Source organism: Salmo salar, chromosome ssa15 (assembly GCF_905237065.1).
Source record: "Salmo salar chromosome ssa15, Ssal_v3.1, whole genome shotgun sequence".
Lineage (NCBI taxonomy): Eukaryota > Metazoa > Chordata > Actinopteri > Salmoniformes > Salmonidae > Salmo > Salmo salar.
Window position 1 is genome coordinate 78,196,961 of NC_059456.1, and position 21,705 is coordinate 78,218,665.

The following is a 21,705-nucleotide window of genomic DNA, read 5'->3' on the forward strand; positions in this document are numbered from 1 at the left end:
AACCTTCATACTAAAACTGAGTCTCTCTATAGGTTGGTGTCTCCAGAGCCCCCTCCCAAGGGCTTCCTGGTGATTGGCTCCAAATTCCGCTACAGTGGGCGGACCCAGGCCCAGTCGCGTCAGGCCAGTGTGCTGATCGACCGGCCAGCTCCGCAGTTTGACCGTTCGGTTAGCAAGAGGTACCTGCTGCCCCGCAGTGTGGACGGAGGTAAGGACTGGACTATTACTGTACTATAACATCATGAATCTGTACTACATACTCACCACTTAGAATATGGGCCCACTCTGTAAAAAAATATGTTTTATGCGTCTTTGTCAAGTAGGTTCTTGTTTATTCATTGTTATTTCAAATTTGCATCACTACATTGCATCAGTACACTCTTAGAAAAAAGGTTTCCAAAAGGGTTCTTCGGCTGTCCCCATAGGAGAACCCTTTTTGGTTCCAGGTATAACCCTTTTGGGTTCCATGTAGAACCCTCTACATGGAACCCAAAATAGTTCTATCTGGAACCAAAAAGGGTTCTTTAAAGAGTTCTCCTATGGGGACAGCCGAAAAAGCACCTTCTAGGAGTGTACATTGCAGTGGTAGGCAGATAGAATAGATAGCATCTGATTGTACTGTGAATTATTTTGAACTTTAAACAGGCCTTGTACTATTTGAGAACAGCTGTTGTATTATTGAATGTCCATAGGACATTGTTATACATAGGCCAGGAATCAATCCTAGGCGCGTTATTGAAAAGAACATTGCACTTTACTTCTATAGGTAATTTACGATTGAGCCGACATCTGAAGGGTTTACCATAAATGCATTCTCTGCGAACGTCTGTGAAATGACCTTTAAAAGGTTCATTGTCTGCAGCTCAGTGTGCAGAGCCGCAACACACCCATAGCCGTGGGAAGTATACAGTTGTCGTGACGTTGTATTAGTTAATATGACGACTGTTGCTCATCGAATGATTAACGGTTTATAATTGCGTGATTAAATGAATTAAACAATGAATCAAGCAATTATTAACTCATTAACCTGGGGCACCATGGGAAAATTATTTTGATTGAGTTTCTATTTCCCAAATTAACTCAAAGGATATCAGAATATCGATTTTACAACAGTCGCTAAATTAATCAACCTCTTGTCTCATGTCTGAACGTCGCATAATCCGGGAATCTGCACGAACCCGGGCTACACCAATGAGTTTACCACACCAATCTTAGTTGATTATTTATTTACTAGCAAGCTAAAATGATGATAAAAATACACATACACAAAACACAGTCTAGGCTATTGATTAGGACTTAGTATAACGGGCCAACACACTATGGCACGTGTTACCCAAAATGGGGATTTAAAAGAGAGAGAAACAAAGAAAGTACACGAGAGAAATATACATTTGGGTTCATTTGTCAGCCATGCTTATTTAAACCTAGCCTTGCCCCGAACTGCCGCTCTTATGGGTCAGAATATAATGATGTAATTACGGGTTGGAGGTCTCAGGTGGGAAGCTCCGCGTGGGTCGTTTAGGCTTCTCAATGACGCACTTCTCCGGCGCAACTCTCTGGTTGTCCTCACGATGTCAGTGTCCTTCTTGGCTTAGTGGTCTGATCCCTCGCCCTTGATCTGAAAGGGGTCTTCTGAGGACAGACAGCTCTGTAGCTCAGAGCTCACAGCTTAGGACTCGAACGGTGTAGATACCCCGATTCAATGGAGAGTGGAGGCTGGGTGGTTCGGCTTGAATTCATCCGCTTAGACACAGCTACTCGTCCGTAGCTCGTGTAGAAAAAGATTTCTTTGTCTTCAACCTTGTGTTTCGTTTTGGGGTTCGTTGACTTTGTTAGACCTTCGCTGCAGCTTGGGGTCACTTAGTCTGATATGTTAATTATTCACTCTCCTGTCTTATACCCTCGGGTCAGAAGTGGGCGTAACCGCCTTTAGGGCAATTCTCTGGGCGTACCAAGTTAACCTCTCTGGGCTAGGCGGGACGAATTCGTCCCACCTACGTAACAGCCACTTTAAGCCTGTGGCGCGATTTTCAAAACCTTAAAAATCCTATTACTTCAATTTCTCAAACATATGACTATTTTACAGCTATTTAAAGACAAGACTCTCGTTAATCTAACCACACTGTCCGATTTCAAAAAGGCTTTACAACGAAAGCAAAACATTAGATTATGTCAGCAGAGTACCAAGCCAGAAATAATCAGACACCCATTTTTCAAGCCAGCATATAATGTCACCAAAACCCAGAAGACAGCTAAATGCAGCACTCACCTTTGATGATCTTCATCAGATGACAACCCTAGGACATTATGTTATACAATACATGCATGTTTTGTTCAATCAAGTTCATATTTATATCAAAAAACAGCTTTTTACATTAGCATGTGACGTTCAGAACTAGCATACCCCCGCAAACTTCCGGGGAATTCGCTAACATTTTACTAAATTACTCACGATAAACGTTCACAAAAAGCATAACAATTATTTTAAGAATTATAGATACAGACCTCCTCTATGCACTCGATATGTCCGATTTTAAAATAGCTTTTGGTGAAAGCACATTTTGCAATATTCTAAGTACATAGCCCAGGCATCACGGGCTCGCTATTTAGACACCCGGCAAGTTTAGCACTCACCATAATCATATTTACTATTATAAAAGTTTGATTACCTTTTGTTGTCTTCGTCAGAATGCACTCCCAGGACTGCTACTTCAATAACAAATGTTGGTTTGGTCCAAAATAATCCATCGTTATATCCGAATAGCGGCGTTTTTGTTTGTGCGTTCCAGACACTATCCGAAATGGTAAAGAAGTGTCGCGCGCATGGCGCAATTCGTGACAATAAAATTCTAAATATTCCATTACCGTACTTCGAAGCATGTCAACCGCTGTTTAAAATCAATTTTTACGCCATTTTTCTTGTAGAAAAGCGATAATATTCCGACAGGGAATCTCCTTTTCGGCAAACAGAGGAAAAAATCACAAAGGCGGGGGCGGTCGGGTCACGCGCATAAGCCCAGAGTCCCTTGATCGGCCACTTGAGAAAGGCGATAATGTGTTTCAGCCTGGGGCTGGAATGACGACATTCTGTTTTTTCCCGGGCTCTGAGAGCCTATGGAAGACGTGGGAAGTGTCACGTTAGAGCAGAGATCCTTAGTAAAAGATAGAGATGGAAAAGAAGTTCAAGAAATGGTCAGACAGGTATCCACTTCCTGTCAGAAAATGTCTCAGGGTTTTGCCTGCCAAATGAGTTCTGTTATACTCACAGACACCATTCAAACAGTTTTAGAAACTTTAGAGTGTTTTCTATCCATATATAATAAGTATATGCATATTCTAGTTACTGGGTAGGATTAGTAACCAGATGAAATCGTGTACATTTTTTTTATCCAGACGTGCAAATGCTGCCCCCTAGCCCTAACAGGTTAATAACAATACAAAAGTTACATACATTTTCATATTCCACCTCTCGTCATGACCACCATTGTGGCTGACGGAAACCATTGTTCCAAAGTCCCTTTATTGCATGTTTAATGTTCTGAGGCCAGTTCTCCATTGTGAGGACAAAGGAATTTCTCTGTGGCCTAAGGTTTATTATGGGCGTGAGGGGTCATAAAACCCTCACATCTTCAGACCCCTAGATCTCTCCTCCTCTGTTGGGGGTTTGGGAGATAATCTGTAGGGTGGTGTTCTCCTGTACCCTGACCTGATCAGGACAGTCATGACAGTCCCCCTCTGGTAGGTTCAACTTGGAATGATTCTGCATGTTGCAACCCACCATAAGAATGACCATCGGATGTCCTGGTCTGTGGATCATCAGAGCAGCCCCCCCCCCCCTTTGGTGGTTCACCCTGGTAGGCTTTCCGCAAGCTGTGGATCACCACCAGAATGGACCTAGGAGGTCTGGCAGTGGCTCTGTGTTCCGGCCCGTCGTCCGGTTATCCCGGCTAGTGGACCTAGGCAGTAACTTGGCAGACGTTAATAACGCACAACACTCAGGCAATACATCATTACATTTCCTCCCCAAACGAGCGGCGTCTTGGCTCTAAGGCTTCCTAAGTGTCAAAGGTAATGAAACGAAAAATTGGAATAAAAACATAAAAGTATACAAAATATGTCTACCACACCTTAATCATCTAATATGGACTATGTTCTATATATGTCCAAGGTCTTGGCTAAATAGCTCTATCATGGCATTGTCTCTAATGTCATGTCTAGGGTGATCCTACTTGCAGGTGGGTAGTTAAGGCACTTGGAAAAACTTGGCCCCTGAAGGCCAAAGCTTACATCAGGGACATTCCTGGGCTGACCTAGCGAGTTCGGGAGAGGAGGCTGGGACTGGGCCCTATAAGAGGGTTTCCGGATCCATTGCCAACTTTCCAAAAATCGGGATCGCTTCCGTCCCATGGGTGATCCTAGTATAAGACCTCATTAGGTCTTCCATTGCACGTGTGCGCCTGTGTACGTAGTAGGTGCACACACCAAGGGAAATGAGACCAAGGATCATAGTAACAGTCAGGATACTGTCCGGCACCGTCCAAGAGCGGGCGACAGACCAATCTTTTGGTCTGTAGTCAGTCGGGTCGACTAACAGTGCCTCATCCAGTACGCTAAGATCAACAGTCATGGGTCCCTCGTACTGGATTTGGTATTGAATGGCTTGTGGTAACTCAAGGGAACGTTTAGCAAAAGCGTCCGGCATTTCAATCTCTGTGTCTATCCGGTCGTCGGGAAGGTGGTATAGAGCGAGGTCGTCTACGTGAATAATCGCCCCCTCTGGTACCGTAACAAAAACAGTCTGGTTGGGGAGGTTCAATTGGGTGATGGAGTCATGGCGTTCGTAAGTCATAGTGGCGGACGCGAACGGTGTGTTGACCAACCATCGGTTCCCTACCACCTCCACTTGTGTGGTGGTGGCCCCATCCCTGGCTGTTAGTTTGGCTCTACAGCGTTCTTCGCTGGTGATAGCTTTAATACCACAAAGACGCTCGGTGTTATCCCTGACAAATGGTTTGCTAGGACAAAGGTAGTGGACATCTTTAGTTAGAGTACACATTAGCAGGTTAGGGGTGAGATAGAAATCTGGGTTGTTTTCCTGGTAAGCTACAACTGGGGGCGTGGCAATCTTTACGTGGGTACTGTCGCGCCAAAATCCTACATTGAGAACCGTTTTCAATCTATAGATATTCTCCAGTTCAACAACCGGCAGCGTCAGTAGAAAACCCACTTCATTACGATCAACATCAACGTGTATTGGGATGGCCGACCCCAGACTATAGGCCAAATGGGACTGTAACGGCCTTATCGTGGTTGAAGTAGCTGAGGTCAATATGTCGTGCACCATTGAGAGGGGCACTAGATATGAGGGGATTCTATTCATGGCCAAGTGGTCCATAGAGGAGCTAACTTCACGGAGAAAATCCTCCAGTAACAATCGAACCAATTGGACATGGGCATAGTCATGGTTCATGACCTCTGCTAGCTTTCCTACAGACAGGATAGTTTTGTTCAGGAGAGTAGCGTGTGTGTTGACCACCAGAATAGTGTCCTGGAGAGACTTTCCCACATGTTGCAACCTAAGGGCCTGTGCCTTCATCTGCTGCTGGATAAGTGGCATCTCTTCAGTAATCTCCCTAACATTCCTCTTGACTGTGGCTAGACTGACTGCGTTGACGGCAGTGGTACCTAGGGCAAATAGTGACCCTACGGCTGCCCCTATCGATAGTAGCGCCCCGACGAATCGTTTTTCTCGCCTGGGCTCAGCTAGTTCTGACTGGGTTACTGTGAACTTTTGGAGTTGGGCCAACATATGGGCAGTGTCTAGCTGGGCGTGCTTAATTGCCTGGCTGGTCCAGTCAGCCCCGGCCCAACTCAAATGCGCCGCAAGTGGAATGTGTTGGCGGTACACATTCTCTGCATCTAGGCGGACATATACCCTCTGCGTGTGTACTCTGCAGTTAGTTATGAGGAGTCCTGGATCGTCGCGCAGAACGATTCCCGTAGGGGGTCCGTTCGTGATTACGTCTGCTGGGTTGGTTTTGACCAGGGCGCAGAGTGTCAGGATCATCCAAAGGAACTCCATCCTCCAGAAACGCATAATCAGAGATTGTTGGATTATTTCAGTTATTTGTATTCGTAAACAAATATTGTTTTGACAACAATTTTTCTGTTTTTCTTATTTTTTTTAAATCAGTACAGCGCAGGATGATATCACTAGTGACAACAGATGTATATCTGGTAGCTGGGAAGAGAATAAAAGATGTTAGGTGCAACGTACTGGTCTCTTGGAAGGGATCAGCTGAGGGTACTTAAGAATTTTCTTAGTACCTCTGGTTTTGCTAGGTTTTTATCTATTTGGTGCTGACTAGCACCCCTTCTATTCCCATGGGGGGAGTGTACAACTTGATTTGGTTCCGGTGGACCCACTTTAATGTGGCGTTTTGTCGACCTTTGCTGATTTTGATTTGGTAAGCTACAGGTGATAGCTTCACCACAATCTCGTGTGGCCCCGTCCAGTGGGGCAGGAACTTTGTTGCGACGCCCGCGGGTTTGGTGTATATGTAGTACCACACCTTATCTCCAACCTCAAACACCTGGTGTGAGGCTTTTTTGTTGTAATAGGTCTTGTCACCTTCTGCACTTCTTTCCAATTGTCCTTGAGCGTACGCAAAGGTAGTCTGGAGATGGTTCTGCAAGTCGGTCACGTATTGATGAGCCGTGTAGGCGGTGGCTGCGGCGACATCTCCCGGTTGGTACAGGAGATGCGGTGGAAGGGTCATTTGCCTGCCCGTCATCATCTCAAAGGGTGTCATTCCCGTAGACCTGTTGCGTGTGGCTCTGATTGCCATCAGTACCAATGGGAGTTTGAGGTCCCAATCTTTGTGGTTGGCTGCCACATATTTCCTCAAGATTCTGACAATTGATTGGTTGCTCCTTTCTACCCCCCCCAGCTCCTAGGGTGGTACGTGATGTGGAGTTTAGCTTTGACTCCCAGGAGCTTCCACAGTTCGGTCATTACAGCTGCCGAAAAGTGGGTTCCTCTGTCGCTGTCCTGGCAGGCCGAAACGACTGAAAATGTGGTTTAGCAAAAGAACGGCAGTGGTTTCCGCAGGCACTCCACCCACTTTGTGAATGCGCAAGTCACTGTGAGGAGGTACTTGTTGCCTCTGGCCGACCTGGCAACTGGGCCGACCCAGTTGATCTGGATCGAGCTCCAGGGGTAAGACACACCCTTGCGTTGCAGGGGTGCTCTGTGAAGTGGCTTGGTGGGTTGAAACTGGCAGCAAACTAGACACCCCCTCACGTATCGTGCCACGTCTTGTTCCATGTGAGGCCAGTGGGCCACCTGTCGCAATGTTTCACATGTAGCCTTGACCCCCCTATGGCCTCCACATGGCTCATCGTGGGCATGAGCTATCATTATCCCCCTCTGTGTTTTAGGAACCACCCACCTTCGAGAGGTGTCGGTTTCTGAAACATACACCAATAGGTCATCTACAAGTGTGAGGTGCTGTTTAGTTGCGTACAGCGAACGCAAGTCGTGTGAACCTGCCAAAGCCAGTTCGGACACTGGGTGGTTGACAGGATCCGACAGGAATGCCATCAAAGTGGCGAGGGACTCATCTTGGTGTTGCATTGCTACCAGGTCGCCATTCATGAATGAATGCGTTAGCAACACATTATGTTCGTGCAAAGACGTTTTCCATGGTGCTACATGGCTACGCGTTACCGCAGACACCATAGCTTCCTCAGTGGGTTTTTCGTCTCGAGCATCAAACACCCAAGGGGTGCCGTGAATTGCACCAGATTTCGCCATGCTGTCAGCATGGTCGTTGCCAAGTTTGTCACGACCAGGTGATTTGGAGTGTCCCTTGACTTTCTTCCAATACACCTGTATGTCGTGTTTGGTGATGAGGTCATCACAAGCTAGAATGAGCTCTTTGTTTTTCACCTCTTTACCACTTGAAGTAGTCATGTGCTTTTGTTTCCAAAACGGCAAGTGGCATAAGAAGGTGAGTCTCGCGTAGTTTGAGTCGGTGCAGATCGCCAGTTCTGCCAATTCGTGTTTCACCGCTGTTTGCAGGGTGATCAGCACGCCAGCCACTTCTGCAAACTGGCTGGTCTTGTTGCCAAGCTGAAATTGAAGTGGTTTGCACGGAATGTCGTTGTGCCATACCAATCCCACCCCAGCTTGCAAGTGGTCTAGATGGCGGTAAGAACAGCCATCTACAAATGCCATCGGCATGTCGAGACACACGTTCTCTTCGAAATAGTGATGGTTCGAAGGCAATGGCGGAGCGATGTCACGCGGGGGTGGTCCGGAGTCGGTTTCATCATCACCACAGTGTTGACACACCGCCAAAGCACTGCCCAAAGGCAGGTTTTTTGCTTTTGCGTAGTTGATTACTACATCATGGCTCTGCAGCGTCATGAGCCAAGCCGCTATCCTGCTGTTGTGTACAGCACCCTCACAGATTCGTTGGCTTTTCAGAAAAGTCACAGGCTGGTGACATGTTTCTATGATCACCTTTTTTCCGCCGACATAACTGGTGAAGTATTTGATCGCCCAGACTGTCGACAGCAGCGCTTTTTCGCAGTCTGAGTATTTGTGTTCGGCGGGGTTGAGTGTTTTGCTCGCGTATTTTTGGTACAACCCAGCGCTAAGGCAGTGCTCTGAGAAACCGACTTCCAAAAAGAATGTCTTGTCTTTGTTGGGGTATACCAGGCAGGGTGCCTCGCAAAGCAGGTTTTTCAAGGAAGCCACCGCTTCGTTGTGAGTGGCATCCCAAACAAATGGGGTGTCTTTCTGAAGAAGGTGAGTCAACGGTTTTGACAAGTCGGCGTAGTTTTCGATGAATTGACGGTAGTAATTACATACTCCCAAGAAGCTGCGCACCTCGTGAAGGTCTTTAGGTGTTTTGATGTTGCGGACTGCTTGGATTCTGTTAGACTGTGGCAGGATGCCCTCGGCACCCACCAGAAGCCCAACATAGTTTACCTTGGTCCTGCACCATTGTCCTTTCATGATGGCCAACTTAGCCCCTGCAGTCCCGAGTTGGGTGAGAATGTGGTCCATTTCATTGAGGTGATGTGACCAAGTCTCACTTCTCATGAGAACGTCGTCCACGTAAATTAGCGTCCCCCTAGAGGCTGCGTCTGGCATCGCCTTGTGCAGGAAGATGTTGAACTCTGAGGGGGAGTTCGCATACCCGAATGGGCAACGATTGAACGTGAAGAGCTTGTTCGAGAAAGAGAAAGTCGACGGTGGAGAAGTACTTGGCGTTTGCCACCTTTGGCAACTCTTGGTCGAGCTGTGTCATTGGCCAACGAGACAACGGAACCAGTTTGTTGAGTTGTCTATAGTCAATGGTAAGACGCCATTTACCCGTTGGTTTCAGAACGGGCCACACGGGAGCGCTGTACGTACTGTTACATTCCCTGATTATCCGTTTAGCTAATAAGGAATCGATAATCTCTTGTACTGCTGCGTATGCTGCGAGCGGGATTTTGTATTGTCTAACAAACGTAGGAGTTGCTCCGGGTGGCGTAGGAATACGCACCACATGGATACTCGTAACCCCGCAATCCAGCGAGTCTGTCGACCAGATCTCACTGTGTTTGTTAAACAATTCTCTCAACTGATGGCGTTCAGTGTCATTGACAAGAGCATCAGCCTCCGACAGTAGTTGTATTACCTGTGCATGGAAACCAGGATATGGTTCGGCGACATTGTACAGGTCTTCATCGGGTGGTGACGGCATGTCACTTTTGGAAGAGTCATCGGTTGTTACCTCACAAGAGTGTACTTCGCATGCAGGAGGAGATGCAATATCATCCTCCGTGACGATGGAGTATATTAACAGGTTGCTGTCAGGATCGACATCCAGCCGGAACGCCGATGTGTCGTCCAGTGGCAATACGGGAGTTAGTGCTATTGCTTTTGACTGACAAGTAAACAGCGTACCTCCCTCGCCATCTAGGTCTAGGGAGGACGGAAGAGGCCCAATCACGGGAACAACTAGTTCAAAATCATGGAAGGCGTAATCGATCAATGTTCCTAGCTGAGTGTGCCGAGGAATGGAAATATCCGCTTGAGTCAGATTTTGTACCAGGAGGTAAGTGGATCTAGCGGTTAGTTCCAACAGTGGGTTGCCATTGATAGTTAGCCCCAAGTCGAATAGTTTTGGAGAGGGTTGGAAGAACGCAGTGGTGCCTTCCATCCGGTATCCGGGCGCCAGGTTCAGTCTTACAGAAACCTCTGTGGTTCTTGCCGGTATCAACATGGCGGACTCAGTTATCGCCTTGCAAGCTTCAGGAATAGTCTGCCCGGAAGCCATTCGCACCGGGTTGAAAGACAAGGCATGTTGGTTTGGCTGCGCCAAAGACCAAAGAACTTGGTGTATGGTATCAAGTTTAACACCCAATCTTACCAAAATGTCCGCTCCCACATAGACTGTATGTGGGAGGTCCGCGACAACCAGTAGGTAGTGGGATACTTCCTTGGTTCCAATGCGGATCGATAGCGCACACACCCCTATTGCGGTGAGTGTTGTCTGGGGAGTCGTTCCCAGTGGAAATCTAAACGTTTTCGGCACAAGGGGATGGCAGTTAGCCGTTTTCGAAATTTCGTTGAACAGATGGCCAGCCTGGTATCCTCAGCCATAGTGCCGTTTAGGCACACGCCCCCTATCAGAGGAGGGTGGTAAGTGTCGGCTGGTGAATCACCCAAGCCGCACAAGAAAACCTCATGTTCGGTTAAGTTCCGAGTCGAACTCACATTGTCATTTGCCACAAATGGCGGGCTCATGGCCAAGTTCACCGGGTTTGCGTCAGATGCTGACGTCGGACCCACGTCGTTGCACAATGTATGGCAGGTAGCCTTGGAAGAATGTGGCGAAGTCAACGGAGTTGGCATAGGTATTTGTGACCAGATTTGATTGGTTTTCCAATCCATTAGTGGTACCAAACGGTCAATTAAATCACTCCCAATCAGCATCCGTTTGATTTCGATGCTAGTCACATACACGGGGTGTATCAGTGACACGCTTTCGAAGTTGAGTTTAAGTAGGAGACGTTTGGTTAGGGGCGAGGTAGCTTGAGTGAAACCTCGAAGATTCATATCGCAATGTTCCGTTTTCAACCAACGTTTTGTTGGGTCCACTGCCCTTTTTAGTTCATCCAGCAAGGTTTCGGATATGAGGGAAATTGTCGAACCCGAATCTATCAGAGCGTGACAGGTCACACAGTCATATCCCAAACAAAATGGAGTGGGTTGGGAGAACGGAGCGGTTTGTAATCTGCGTCGATTTCCAAGACAGATAAGTCACCTACGTGACCCAGTGGGTCCTCCATCGGAATGGGAGAGGAATCATCTGTTGCAAAGCTGCTTCTCTTGTGCATCTCCACCTCCGTGTCCAAGTCTGTAGACAAAACCTGCGGGCTTGTGTCTAGAACGGGCGGTACCTGGACAGGGATTTGTGTGGGGGCGGGGGTAATGGAAATGTTTGCGTCCTCTTGAATTGCATGAATTTCGGCGGACTTGGTTTCCAACGATTTTACGCCTAGTCATGAGGACTTATCCTTGTCCTCTTTCTCAAATTTCTTACGATGCAGTACATCTTTTATCAGAGCTTCTATATCATTTCGGTTAGCGTTTAAATCATTGTTGAACACTTTGTTGCCCTTGTTACGCTTGTTACCCTTGTGTCCTGACCCTTTGTGAGAGTTAGGCGGAGGGGCCTGTCGGCTAGGTTGATCTCTACGGGACCTGTTAGATTGGGGACGTTCATCGTAGCTATTGTTACGGCGGTGGTTGTCAGGGTGGTGGTTACTTGGTAGCCACCCCCTTTGATCGTCATCTTTTACCGCATATGTCCCTGATGCAGCCCCTTCTAATTCGAGTGATGGTTCCCGCCTAAGCTCGAAAGTCGAGGTGTCCGGGCTCATAGCCCGGCTTGCTTTTGATGCTTCAAAAGCGGTGCTTGCCAGCTCTCGGAGCGTCGAGATTGGCAACCCGACGTGGGCAGTAGGGCCCAAGTAGTTAATGAAGTTGGGAGACATGTTTGACAGAAAAAGTTGTTTGAACAGTAATAGGTCTTCCATTCCTGTTTCAGTGAGCATGCCAAAGTAAGCTGAACGAAGCCGGTGATAGTAGGCTTGTGGGTGTTCATTTCGAGCTTGTCTGATATTGTTAGCCAACGAACTATCGTGTTTGCGAGTCGCAGAACCACTGAATTCTATTTTCAAAACCGTGGCAAGTTTAGCATAGTCGTTTTGCACGTGTTGCTCTTGTAGACGGATGAACCTTGTCACGTGTCTGTTGGACGTTCGCTTCAAAAGATAGAGCCTGTCTGCATTCGTAGCGTTTGGGTAGCCATCCAAGGCTTCCTCTATGTCTGCTAAGAATGTCTCAGTGTCGTTTGGCTTTCCCGGACCGGGGTCGAAGAGGCGGAAGTTTTTGACGATTTTGTCAAGGCGATCCCCGCCAAGTGCGCGGGGAGCATCTGCACTCTCCCGTGGAGAATTGTGGGCCGAGAGGCCAAGAGGAAAAGTCAAGCTGTGGTTGTGTTGGCGAGGAGGCCCCAATTCACTGTGGGCCGAATGGCCAAGAGAAAGAGGCTGAAATCTCCTGTCATCTACATTCCCTCGTTCTCTTAGCTCCGGATGTGAGCTAGGTTGCTTGGTTTGGTTGTCCCGCGATAGCGCGTGACTGTTCTGGAGTTCCTCCAGATGATACCTAAGGGTGGTGTTATGCTGCATCGCAGAGTCCACCTGGGAGTTGACGGTGTTTATTTTCGACACGTAGGTGTCGCACTTGCTTCGCTCGGCCTCATACTTATCTGTCATGGTTTGCAGGGAGAGGTCGCGAGTGTGGAGTGAGAGATCCAGTGATGCGATGTCTTCCTTTTGTTTAGAGGTCACATTTTCCAACTTTCTCACCTGGTCTTTCTCATCCTTCATTAAATCAGCGACTTCAATGAGTTCTGCTGTTTTGTCCTCCAACTTGGTCATTGTGTTCATTAACTGATCGTCTTTGGTCTGCAGCTTTTGGAATAGAGCATTATTGCTTTGAGTGGTTTCATTCACAACCGCTTGCAGGGCATCAATTTGCTCGCCCTGTTTTCTAGCTAGCTCGTCCGATTCATCTAGTTTCGCGTGGACTTCATCGTATTTAGTTTTGGCTAAACCGAGTTGTTCTTTTAGAATACGGACTTGGTCAAGAGTTTGTTCGCGTTCTTTGTTATAAGTGTTAGACAGATCTTCCAATTTATCTGTTCTCACACACAGTTCCTCGGCTAGCAGTAGCTTGTCTTTTTCGGCTTTCGATGCCAGCTCCCTGGTTCTCTCCACCTGTACCCTGAACTCCCCAGCTTCCTGATCGTGCCTCTGCTGGGCACTGAGGTACTGGTGCACTGTCCATCTCTGCTGGTGGGCATAGTTGAGGGCTAAACTGGAGAGAACCTTCACAAGGCCTCCGCCTGATGGTCTATTTTGAAGAGCGTCTGTCGCAATGTCTGCATTTTTCTCGCTTATGGCATTGAAATCTAACATTTTCAGTTAGGATTTGCATCATTGCTGAGGTCCGCGATCAATCTTTCCGTGGGTGAAGGTCCACTGATTAGAGGGGAAATGGGTGGAAACCCATCTGATGGATTGCTCATTATTATGATTGTCAGTTATTTCAATTTACGTAATGTTTGGGTTTTTTAGTTGGAGGCTGCAAACACGATTTAACTCAGTTTGTAAACGTCAATGAATCATCAAGACTGGGTCAGTAATGTGAGTTGGTTATTACTGAACTTGCCAAAACAGGTTTAATTGATTAAATCGATTTTAATGATAAATCTAACCTGTATAGGCTAGTTGGGAATTTTAATTTTAATTCACCTGAAAGAGTTGCTATCTCTAAGTTAACGTTGAGAAGTTTAACTATGTCTCATTGGTTAGAACACATTAGTTTGCGTATTATTCCAATAACCAACCTGGACAGGTAGTGTAGCAATTTAATGTATATTAAATCGAACGAGACAATGATATCCAATCAGTTGAGACTGGTTAGATATCGTACAGCATAAGCTGAATTATTTAAAAATAATTACTGGTGATTCTTCACCACCGGAGGTCACTGTTAACACAAGCTAAAATCAACAGGGTACCAGTGAAAATAGAATTTTACAATACTGTTAAAAAGTCTACCTAAACACCATTAAGCTGGTAAAACAGCTTTAATCTATTAATCAATTTGAATGATTAGTCAACCCCGTATAGGCTAAAGGAATTAGCTTTAATTAACCTGAAGTAGTTGCTATATCTAAGTTAACGTGGAACAGTTTAACCATGTCTCATAGGTTATGGCACATTCGTGTGTGTATTATTCCCATAACCAACCTGGAAAGGTAGTGTATCAATTTAATGTATGCATAAAATTGAACAAGACAATGATATCTAATCAGTTAAGACTGGTTTGATATCCTACAGCGTAACCTGACTTATTTCACGAAAAATGACTGGCGATTCTTCGCCAGAGGTTACGGATAGCCCAAGCTGAGATCTCACAGGATTCCCGCCTAACGCGGGAATTCACTATGAACAAAGAGGAAAACAAAAATGGCTGCTCCCCTTTGTTAGCTTAGCATCTGGCGCAATGCTTAGCTTTCCTTGCGCGGGGTTTCCCCCTCGCCGCACAAGGGAAGTTCCCTCCAACAAGGGAACAGGTTTACTTGGTGACGTCTCACGTTCAACCCTTAACCTCTTCCCGTTACCAAACGCGAGAGGTAGAGAGATAATAACTTCGCTTCGGTCAAACGAATAGATCTACACTAATTTCCGTAATGGCTGGCTCATATGTCCTCTGCTCTAGGAATTACTTATGACCGAGTCAGATCACTCCTGAAAGCGATTGACAGAAATAACACTACGTTAGGCCCAACTAGTATTATTTCTCAGAATGCCTACATCGGCTGGTACATATGCCCTAGCTCGTAACATTCAGTAGACCCCCCTTCACACTGGCTTTAGTCAGATATACAACAGGGGTCGTTCTCTTCCGACCAGTATCTGGGTGAAATGGAACGACACACACACTTCTCTCCCGCACTAGTCCTGCCTATAGCTATTAATGGAATGTATATATCTTGCTACACAATTGATATGGACTCGGCCTAGTCCTATCTTAGACTCCTCACAGGGGGCGCCATATGTCGTGACGTTGTATTAGTTAATGTGACGACTGTTGCTCATCGAATGATTAACGGTTTATAATTGCGTGATTAAATGAATTAAGCAATGAATCAAGCAATTATTAACTCATTAACCTGGGGCACCATGGGAAAATTATTTGATTGAGTTTCTATTTCCCAAATTAACTCAAAGGATATCAGAATATCGATTTTACAACAGTCGCTAAATTAATCAACCTCTTGTCTCATGTCTGAACGTCGCATAATCCGGGAATCTGCACGAACCCGGGCTACACCAATGAGTTTACCACACCAATCTTAGTTGATTATTTATTTACTAGCAAGCTAAAATGATGATAAAAATACACATACACAAAACACAGTCTAGGCTATTGATTAGGACTTAGTATAACGGGCCAACACACTATGGCGCGTGTTACCCAAAATGTGGATTTGAAAGAGAGAGAAACAAAGAAAGTACACAAGAGAAATATACATTTGGGTTCATTTGTCAGCCATGCTTATTTAAACCTAGCCTTGCCCCGAACTGCCGCTCTTATGGGTCAGAATATAATGATGTAATTACGTGTTGGAGGTCTCAGGTGGGAAGCTCCGAGTTGGTCGTTTAGGCTTCTCAATGACGCACTTCTCCGGCGCAACTCTCTGGTTGTCCTCACGATGTCAGTGTCCTTCTTGGCTTAGTGGTCTGATCCCTCGCCCTTGATCTGAAAGGGGTCTTCTGAGGACAGACAGCTCTGTAGCTCAGAGCTCACAACTTAGGACTCGAACGGTGTAGATAACCCGATTCAATGGAGAGTGGAGGCTGGGTGGTTCGGCTTGAATTCATCCGCTTAGACACAGCTACTCGTCCGTAGCTCGTGTAGAAAAAGATTTCTTTGTCTTCAACCTTGTGTTTCGTTTTGGGGTTCGTTGACTTTGTTAGACCTTCGCTGCAGCTTGGGGTCACTTAGTTTGATATGTTAATTCTTCACTCTCCTGTCTTATACCCTCGGGTCAGAAGTGGGCGTAACCGCCTTTAGGGCAATTCTCTGGGCGTACCAAGTTAAGGGACAAGGCCTAGATTTGACTAAAATCCAATTTTAGACACTAACTTCACATTTCATCCTTACCAAAACATTCTCTTTGATTTGGATATTTTCCACACAACGTACAATGTATAAAAACATCAGGCATATACTGGGAAAACTCTTAAAGGTACAATGTTTTCATAATAACGTCATCTCTTAACCTTTAATAACAATACAAAAGTTACATACATTTTCATATTCCACCTCTCGTCATGACCACCATTGTGGCTGACGGAAACCATTGTTCCAAAGTCCCTTTATTGCATGTTTAATGTTCTGAGGCCAGTTCTCCATTGTGAGGACAAAGGAATTTCTCTGTGGCCTAAGGTTTATTATGGGCGTGAGGGGTCATAAAACCCCCACATCTTCAGACCCCTAGATCTCTCCTCCTCTGTTGGGGGTTTGGGAGATAATCTGTAGGGTGGTGTTCTCCTGTACCCTGACCTGATCAGGACAGTCATGACACAGTCATGGCCAAAAGTTTTGAGAATGACACAAATATTAATTTCCACAAAGTTTGCTGCTTCAGTGTCTTTAGATATTTTTGTCAGATGTTACTATGGAATACTGAAGTATAATTACAAGCATTTCATAAGTCTCAAAGGCTTTTATTGACAATTACATGAAGTTGATGCAAAGAGTCAATATTTGCAGTGTTGACCCTTCTTTTTCAAGAACTCTGCAATCCGCCCTGGCATGCTGTCGATTAACTTCTAGGCCACATCCTGACTGATGGCAGCTGATTCTTGCATAATCAATGCTTGGAGTTTGTCAGCATTTGTGGGTTTTTGTTTGTCCACCCGCCTCTTGAGGATTGACCACAAGTTCTCAATGGGATTAAGGTCTGGGGAGTTTCCTGGCCATGGACCCAACATTTTTATGTTTTGTTCCCCGAGCCACTTAGTTATCACTTTTGCCTTATGGCAAGGTGCTCCAAGGTGCTCTAAAAGGCATTGTTCGTCACCAAACTGTTCCTGGTTGGTTGGGAGAAGTTGCTCTCGGAGGATGTGTTGGTACCATTCTTTATTCATGGCTGTGTGCTTAGGCAAAATTGTGAGTGAGCTCACTCCCTTGGCTGAGAAGCAACCCCAAACATGAATGGTCTCAGGACGCTTTACTGTTGGCATGACACAGGACTGATGGTAGTGTTCACCTTGTCTTCTCCGGGCAGGCTTTTTTCTGGATGCCCCAAACAATCGGAAAGGGGATTCATCAGAGAAAATGACTTTTCCCCAGTCCTCAGCAGTCCAATCCCTGTACCTTTTGCAGAATATCAGTCTGTCCCTGATGTTTTTCCTGGAGAGAAGTGGCTTCTTTGCCACCCTTCTTGACACCAGACCATCCTCCAAAAGTCTTCGCCTCACTGTGCATGCAGATGCACTCGCAGGTGCCTGCTGCCATTCCTGAGCAAGCTCTGTACTGGTGGTGCCCCGATCCCGCAGCTGAATCAAGTTTAGGAGACGGTCCTGGCGCTTGCTGGACTTTCTTGGGCGACCTAAAGCCTTCTTCACAACAATTGAACCGCTCTCCTTGAAGTTCTTGATGATCCGATAAATGGTTGATTTAGGTGCAATCTTACTGGCAGCAATATACTTGCCTGTGAAGACCTTTTTGTGCAAAGCAATGATTTTCCTTGCAGGTAACCATGATTGACAGAAGAAGAACAATGATTCCAAGCACCACCCTCCTTTTGAAGCTTCCAGTCTGTTTTTCGAACTCAATCAGCATGACAGAGTGATCTCCAGCCTTGTCCTCGTCAACACTCACACCTGTGTTAACGAGAGAATCACTGACATGATGTCAGCTGGTCCTTTTGTGGCAGGGCTGAAATGCAGTGGAAATGTTTTTTTGGCATTCAGTTCATTTGCAATGGACTTTGCAATTAATTGAAATTCATCTGATCACTCTTCATAACATTCTGGAGTATATGCAAATTGCCATCATACAAACTGAGGCAGCAGACTTTGTGAAAATTAATATTTGTGCCATTCTCAAAACTTTTGGCCACGACTATACTACTTCTCAGATAGAGTTCAGTGTGTCAAATCGGAGGGCATGTTGTCCGGACCAACAAAGCCTGCTTCACTTATGCTGCTAAACATACCCTCGTAAAACTACTATCCTACCGATCCTTGACTTCAGCGATGTCATTTACAAAATAGCCTTCAACACTCTACTCAGCAAATTGGATGTAGTCTATCACAGTGCCATCCGTTTTGTCACCAGAGCCCGATATACTACCCACCACTGCGACCTGTATGCTCTCGTTGGCTGAGCCTTGCTTCATATTTGTAGCCAAACCCACTAGCTCCAGGTCATCTATAAGTCTTTGCTAGGTAAAGCCCTGCCTTATCTCAGCTCACTGGTCACCATAGCAACACCCACCTGTAGCACACACTCCAGCAGGTATATTTCACTGGTCATCCCCAAAGCCAGCTCCTCCTTTGGCCGCCTTTCCTTCCAGTTCTCTGCTGCCAATGACTGGAACGAATTGCAAAAATCACTGAAGCTGGAGACTTATATCTCCCTCACTAACTTTAAGCATCAGCTGTCAGAGCAGCTTACCGATCATTGCACCTGTACATAGCCCATCTGTAAATAGTACACCCAACTACCTCATCCCCATATTGTTATTTATAATTTTTTTGGCTCTTTGCACCCCAGTATCCCTACTTGCACAACATCATCTGCACAACTATCACTCAAGTGTTAATGCTACATTGTAATTATTTCGCCTTTATGGCCTATTTATTGCCTTACCTCCCTAATCTTACTACATTTGCACACACTGTACATAGATTTTCCTATTGTGTTATTGACTGTATGTTTGTTTAGCCCATGTGTAACTCTGTGTTGTTGTTTTTGTCGCACTGCTTTGCTTTATCTTGGCCAGGTCACAGTTGTAAATGAGAACTTGTTCTCAAATGGCCTACCGTGTTAAATAAAGGTGAAATCATTTAATTTCTTTAAAGTAGGGGTGCTGAGGTTGCTGCAGCACCCCCTGAAATATATATTCACAGACGTAGTGCACTGGGCCTTTACTGGTCCTGTATTAGCGGACCGATGTAGTGCATGCATCCCCCACCAAACATCTTTCCATGGCTATGAACGCACCTTTGAATGACTCCTGGCCATAATCTATGTTCTGACTCCTGAATCAGTTTACCCTGCCTCAACTGTAAGGAGATAAATACTTACATGTAAAATGGATGTCAATGTAAACAAATTGTATAATCTCGATCAATCATAATTTACTGTACAGACAATGTTGACCTTTCTCTTGCTTTCTGTGAGCCAGGGCTGACTAGCTTTTCTCTCTTTTCTCTGCCATCCTTTGTGTGCCCTGCCCCCTACCCCCATCCCCCTGCCCAGCCTCAGCCCTGGGAGACAGCATGGACCAGCTGTCCCAGCGCAGCTCCAGTGATCACACCCAGTTCCTGTCCAGAGAAGACCTGGAACAAGAGGGCAGTCTGGACCTAGACCAGGATCAGGATTACCAGGAACAAGACCAGGAGTACCAGGATCAGGACGAGGAGACTGATGGTGTTACCATGTCCGCCAAGACCATGGAGCTGAAGGTACAAGGCGAGGCAAGGGTGGCAGACCCTATATTCATAGTAGATGATGGCTCCCTTTTTCCTTGAGTCCTCTCCATCATGAGGATCACTGATCACAGGTGAAAGGATAAAGGATCATTTTCTGCCATTTTGTAAGTAAGTATTTAGACAAATTCACAAACGTTTCATACTATTTGGTCCCATATTCCTTGCACTCAATGACTACATCAAGCTCGTGACTCTACAAACTTCTTGGACGTATTTGCAGTTTGTTTTGGTTGTGTTTCAGATTATATTTTGCCCAATAGGAACTGAATGGTGAATAATATATTGTGTCACTTTGGAGTCACTTGTATTGTAAGTAAGAATAGAAGATGTTTCTGAACACTTCTTCATTCATGTGGACGCTACCATGATAATGGATGATTCGTGAATAATGATGAGTGAGAAAGTTACAGAGGCACAAAGATCATATCCCCCCAAATGCTAACCTTCTCTGTTATTGGTAATGGTGAGAGATTAGCATGTTTTGTTGTAGCCTCTGTAACCTTCTCACTCATCATGATTCATTCATTATTTTTTCTTAATCATAGCATTATCAGGATTCATTTAGAAGTGTTCAGAAAAATCTTACCTGCTCACTAAGAAATAAAATGACTTCAGTCATCATTCACCATTCAGTTTCTATTGGGCAAAACATAACCCAAAGCACAACCAAAACAAACTGCAAATGTAGTTGTACTCATTGCATGCTAGGAATATGCAACCAAATACTATACGCTTGACTTATTTAATACACTATACGTGAATTTGTCCAAATACTTAAGACTTCTTCAAATGGGGGGACTAGATACATAGGCCGTGTCCGAATACCCTTGAGTTCTAAGTGCTAGGCTTTTTGGGTATGCGTTTTATAGAATGTGAAATTTCAGCGTTTCACCTAGTAGAAATCGCTGCACAAAGGAAGAGAATTGTATTTTCACACCCACGTGTGTTTGACAACAGCTGATAATCAGAATAGGGAACTCACTCTACAAAAATGAACAAATTGCAGGGAACAAGCGTGATTGCGCATTAGATGACGGTTTCTCAGTATGGCTGAGTAATAGGTTGATATTTATTGCTTACTGCATACGTTTTTACTAAATAGTATGTTCTTAAGTAGTATGCAGTACTATTAGTACATAGTATGTAGTTTAAGTAAGTAGTAGGCAAGACAGATTTCGGGCACGGCCATTAGGTGCTTTAATTTCTAAATGGTAAAACATAATGAAAATACCCTCAAATAAAAGATGACATTGTGTACTGTCGCCTCAAATGAAATATTCGATCTCAAATCGAAAATGCTTGAATATAAAGCAGGGGTGGGCAAACGTTTTAGCTCAAGGGCCACATCGGGATTTTGAAATTCAACGGAGGGCCTCACACATTTTGTTTTAACCGATTTGTTTGTCAACAACACGGGACATAGTTTGCCCACCCCTGGTATAGAGCCAATGTGGTTCACTGTCCAAATTCACATGACAGTGAGTGAAAGTCTAGCTTTCTACCTAACGTGGATGTATTGTTAGATCCCCCCTTTTTATTATATCTGAATTGGACGCCTCTTCCCCAGAGCTAAACAATCAAATCACATTCTGCGCATGTGTTACAGACGCTGTGAGATATGCGAGCTGAGACAGGATCGGAGACGTTATCGCCAGTGGTAGTGTCGTGCCCAAATGTTTTCTTCCAGGTACAATAGCAGCCTTCATGAGAAATATTATAGTGTTAGTAACCATATGGATGTTACCAGGATACATTCTTTTCAGTGGGGAGAGCATGCAAGGCAACACCAGGATACAATGTGAGGCAGTTTTGTTTATGTTTTAGTGAATTATT

At 45.4% G+C, this 21,705-nt stretch overlaps 1 protein-coding gene across 6 annotated transcripts in view; it reads left to right on the plus strand.

The window, feature by feature from the left end:
• The window catches only part of si:dkey-178k16.1 (protein 4.1), a 118,492-nt gene that overhangs the window by 78,405 nt on the left and 18,382 nt on the right, over nucleotides 1–21,705 (plus strand). For all 6 annotated transcript variants that reach the window (XM_014145841.2, XM_014145842.2, XM_014145846.2 and 3 more), the window contains exons 11-12: nucleotides 33–208; nucleotides 19,640–19,845. In XM_014145841.2, coding sequence (XP_014001316.1) covers nucleotides 33–208; nucleotides 19,640–19,845 — 382 coding nt within the window. The remainder of the gene's footprint in view (nucleotides 1–32; nucleotides 209–19,639; nucleotides 19,846–21,705) is intronic.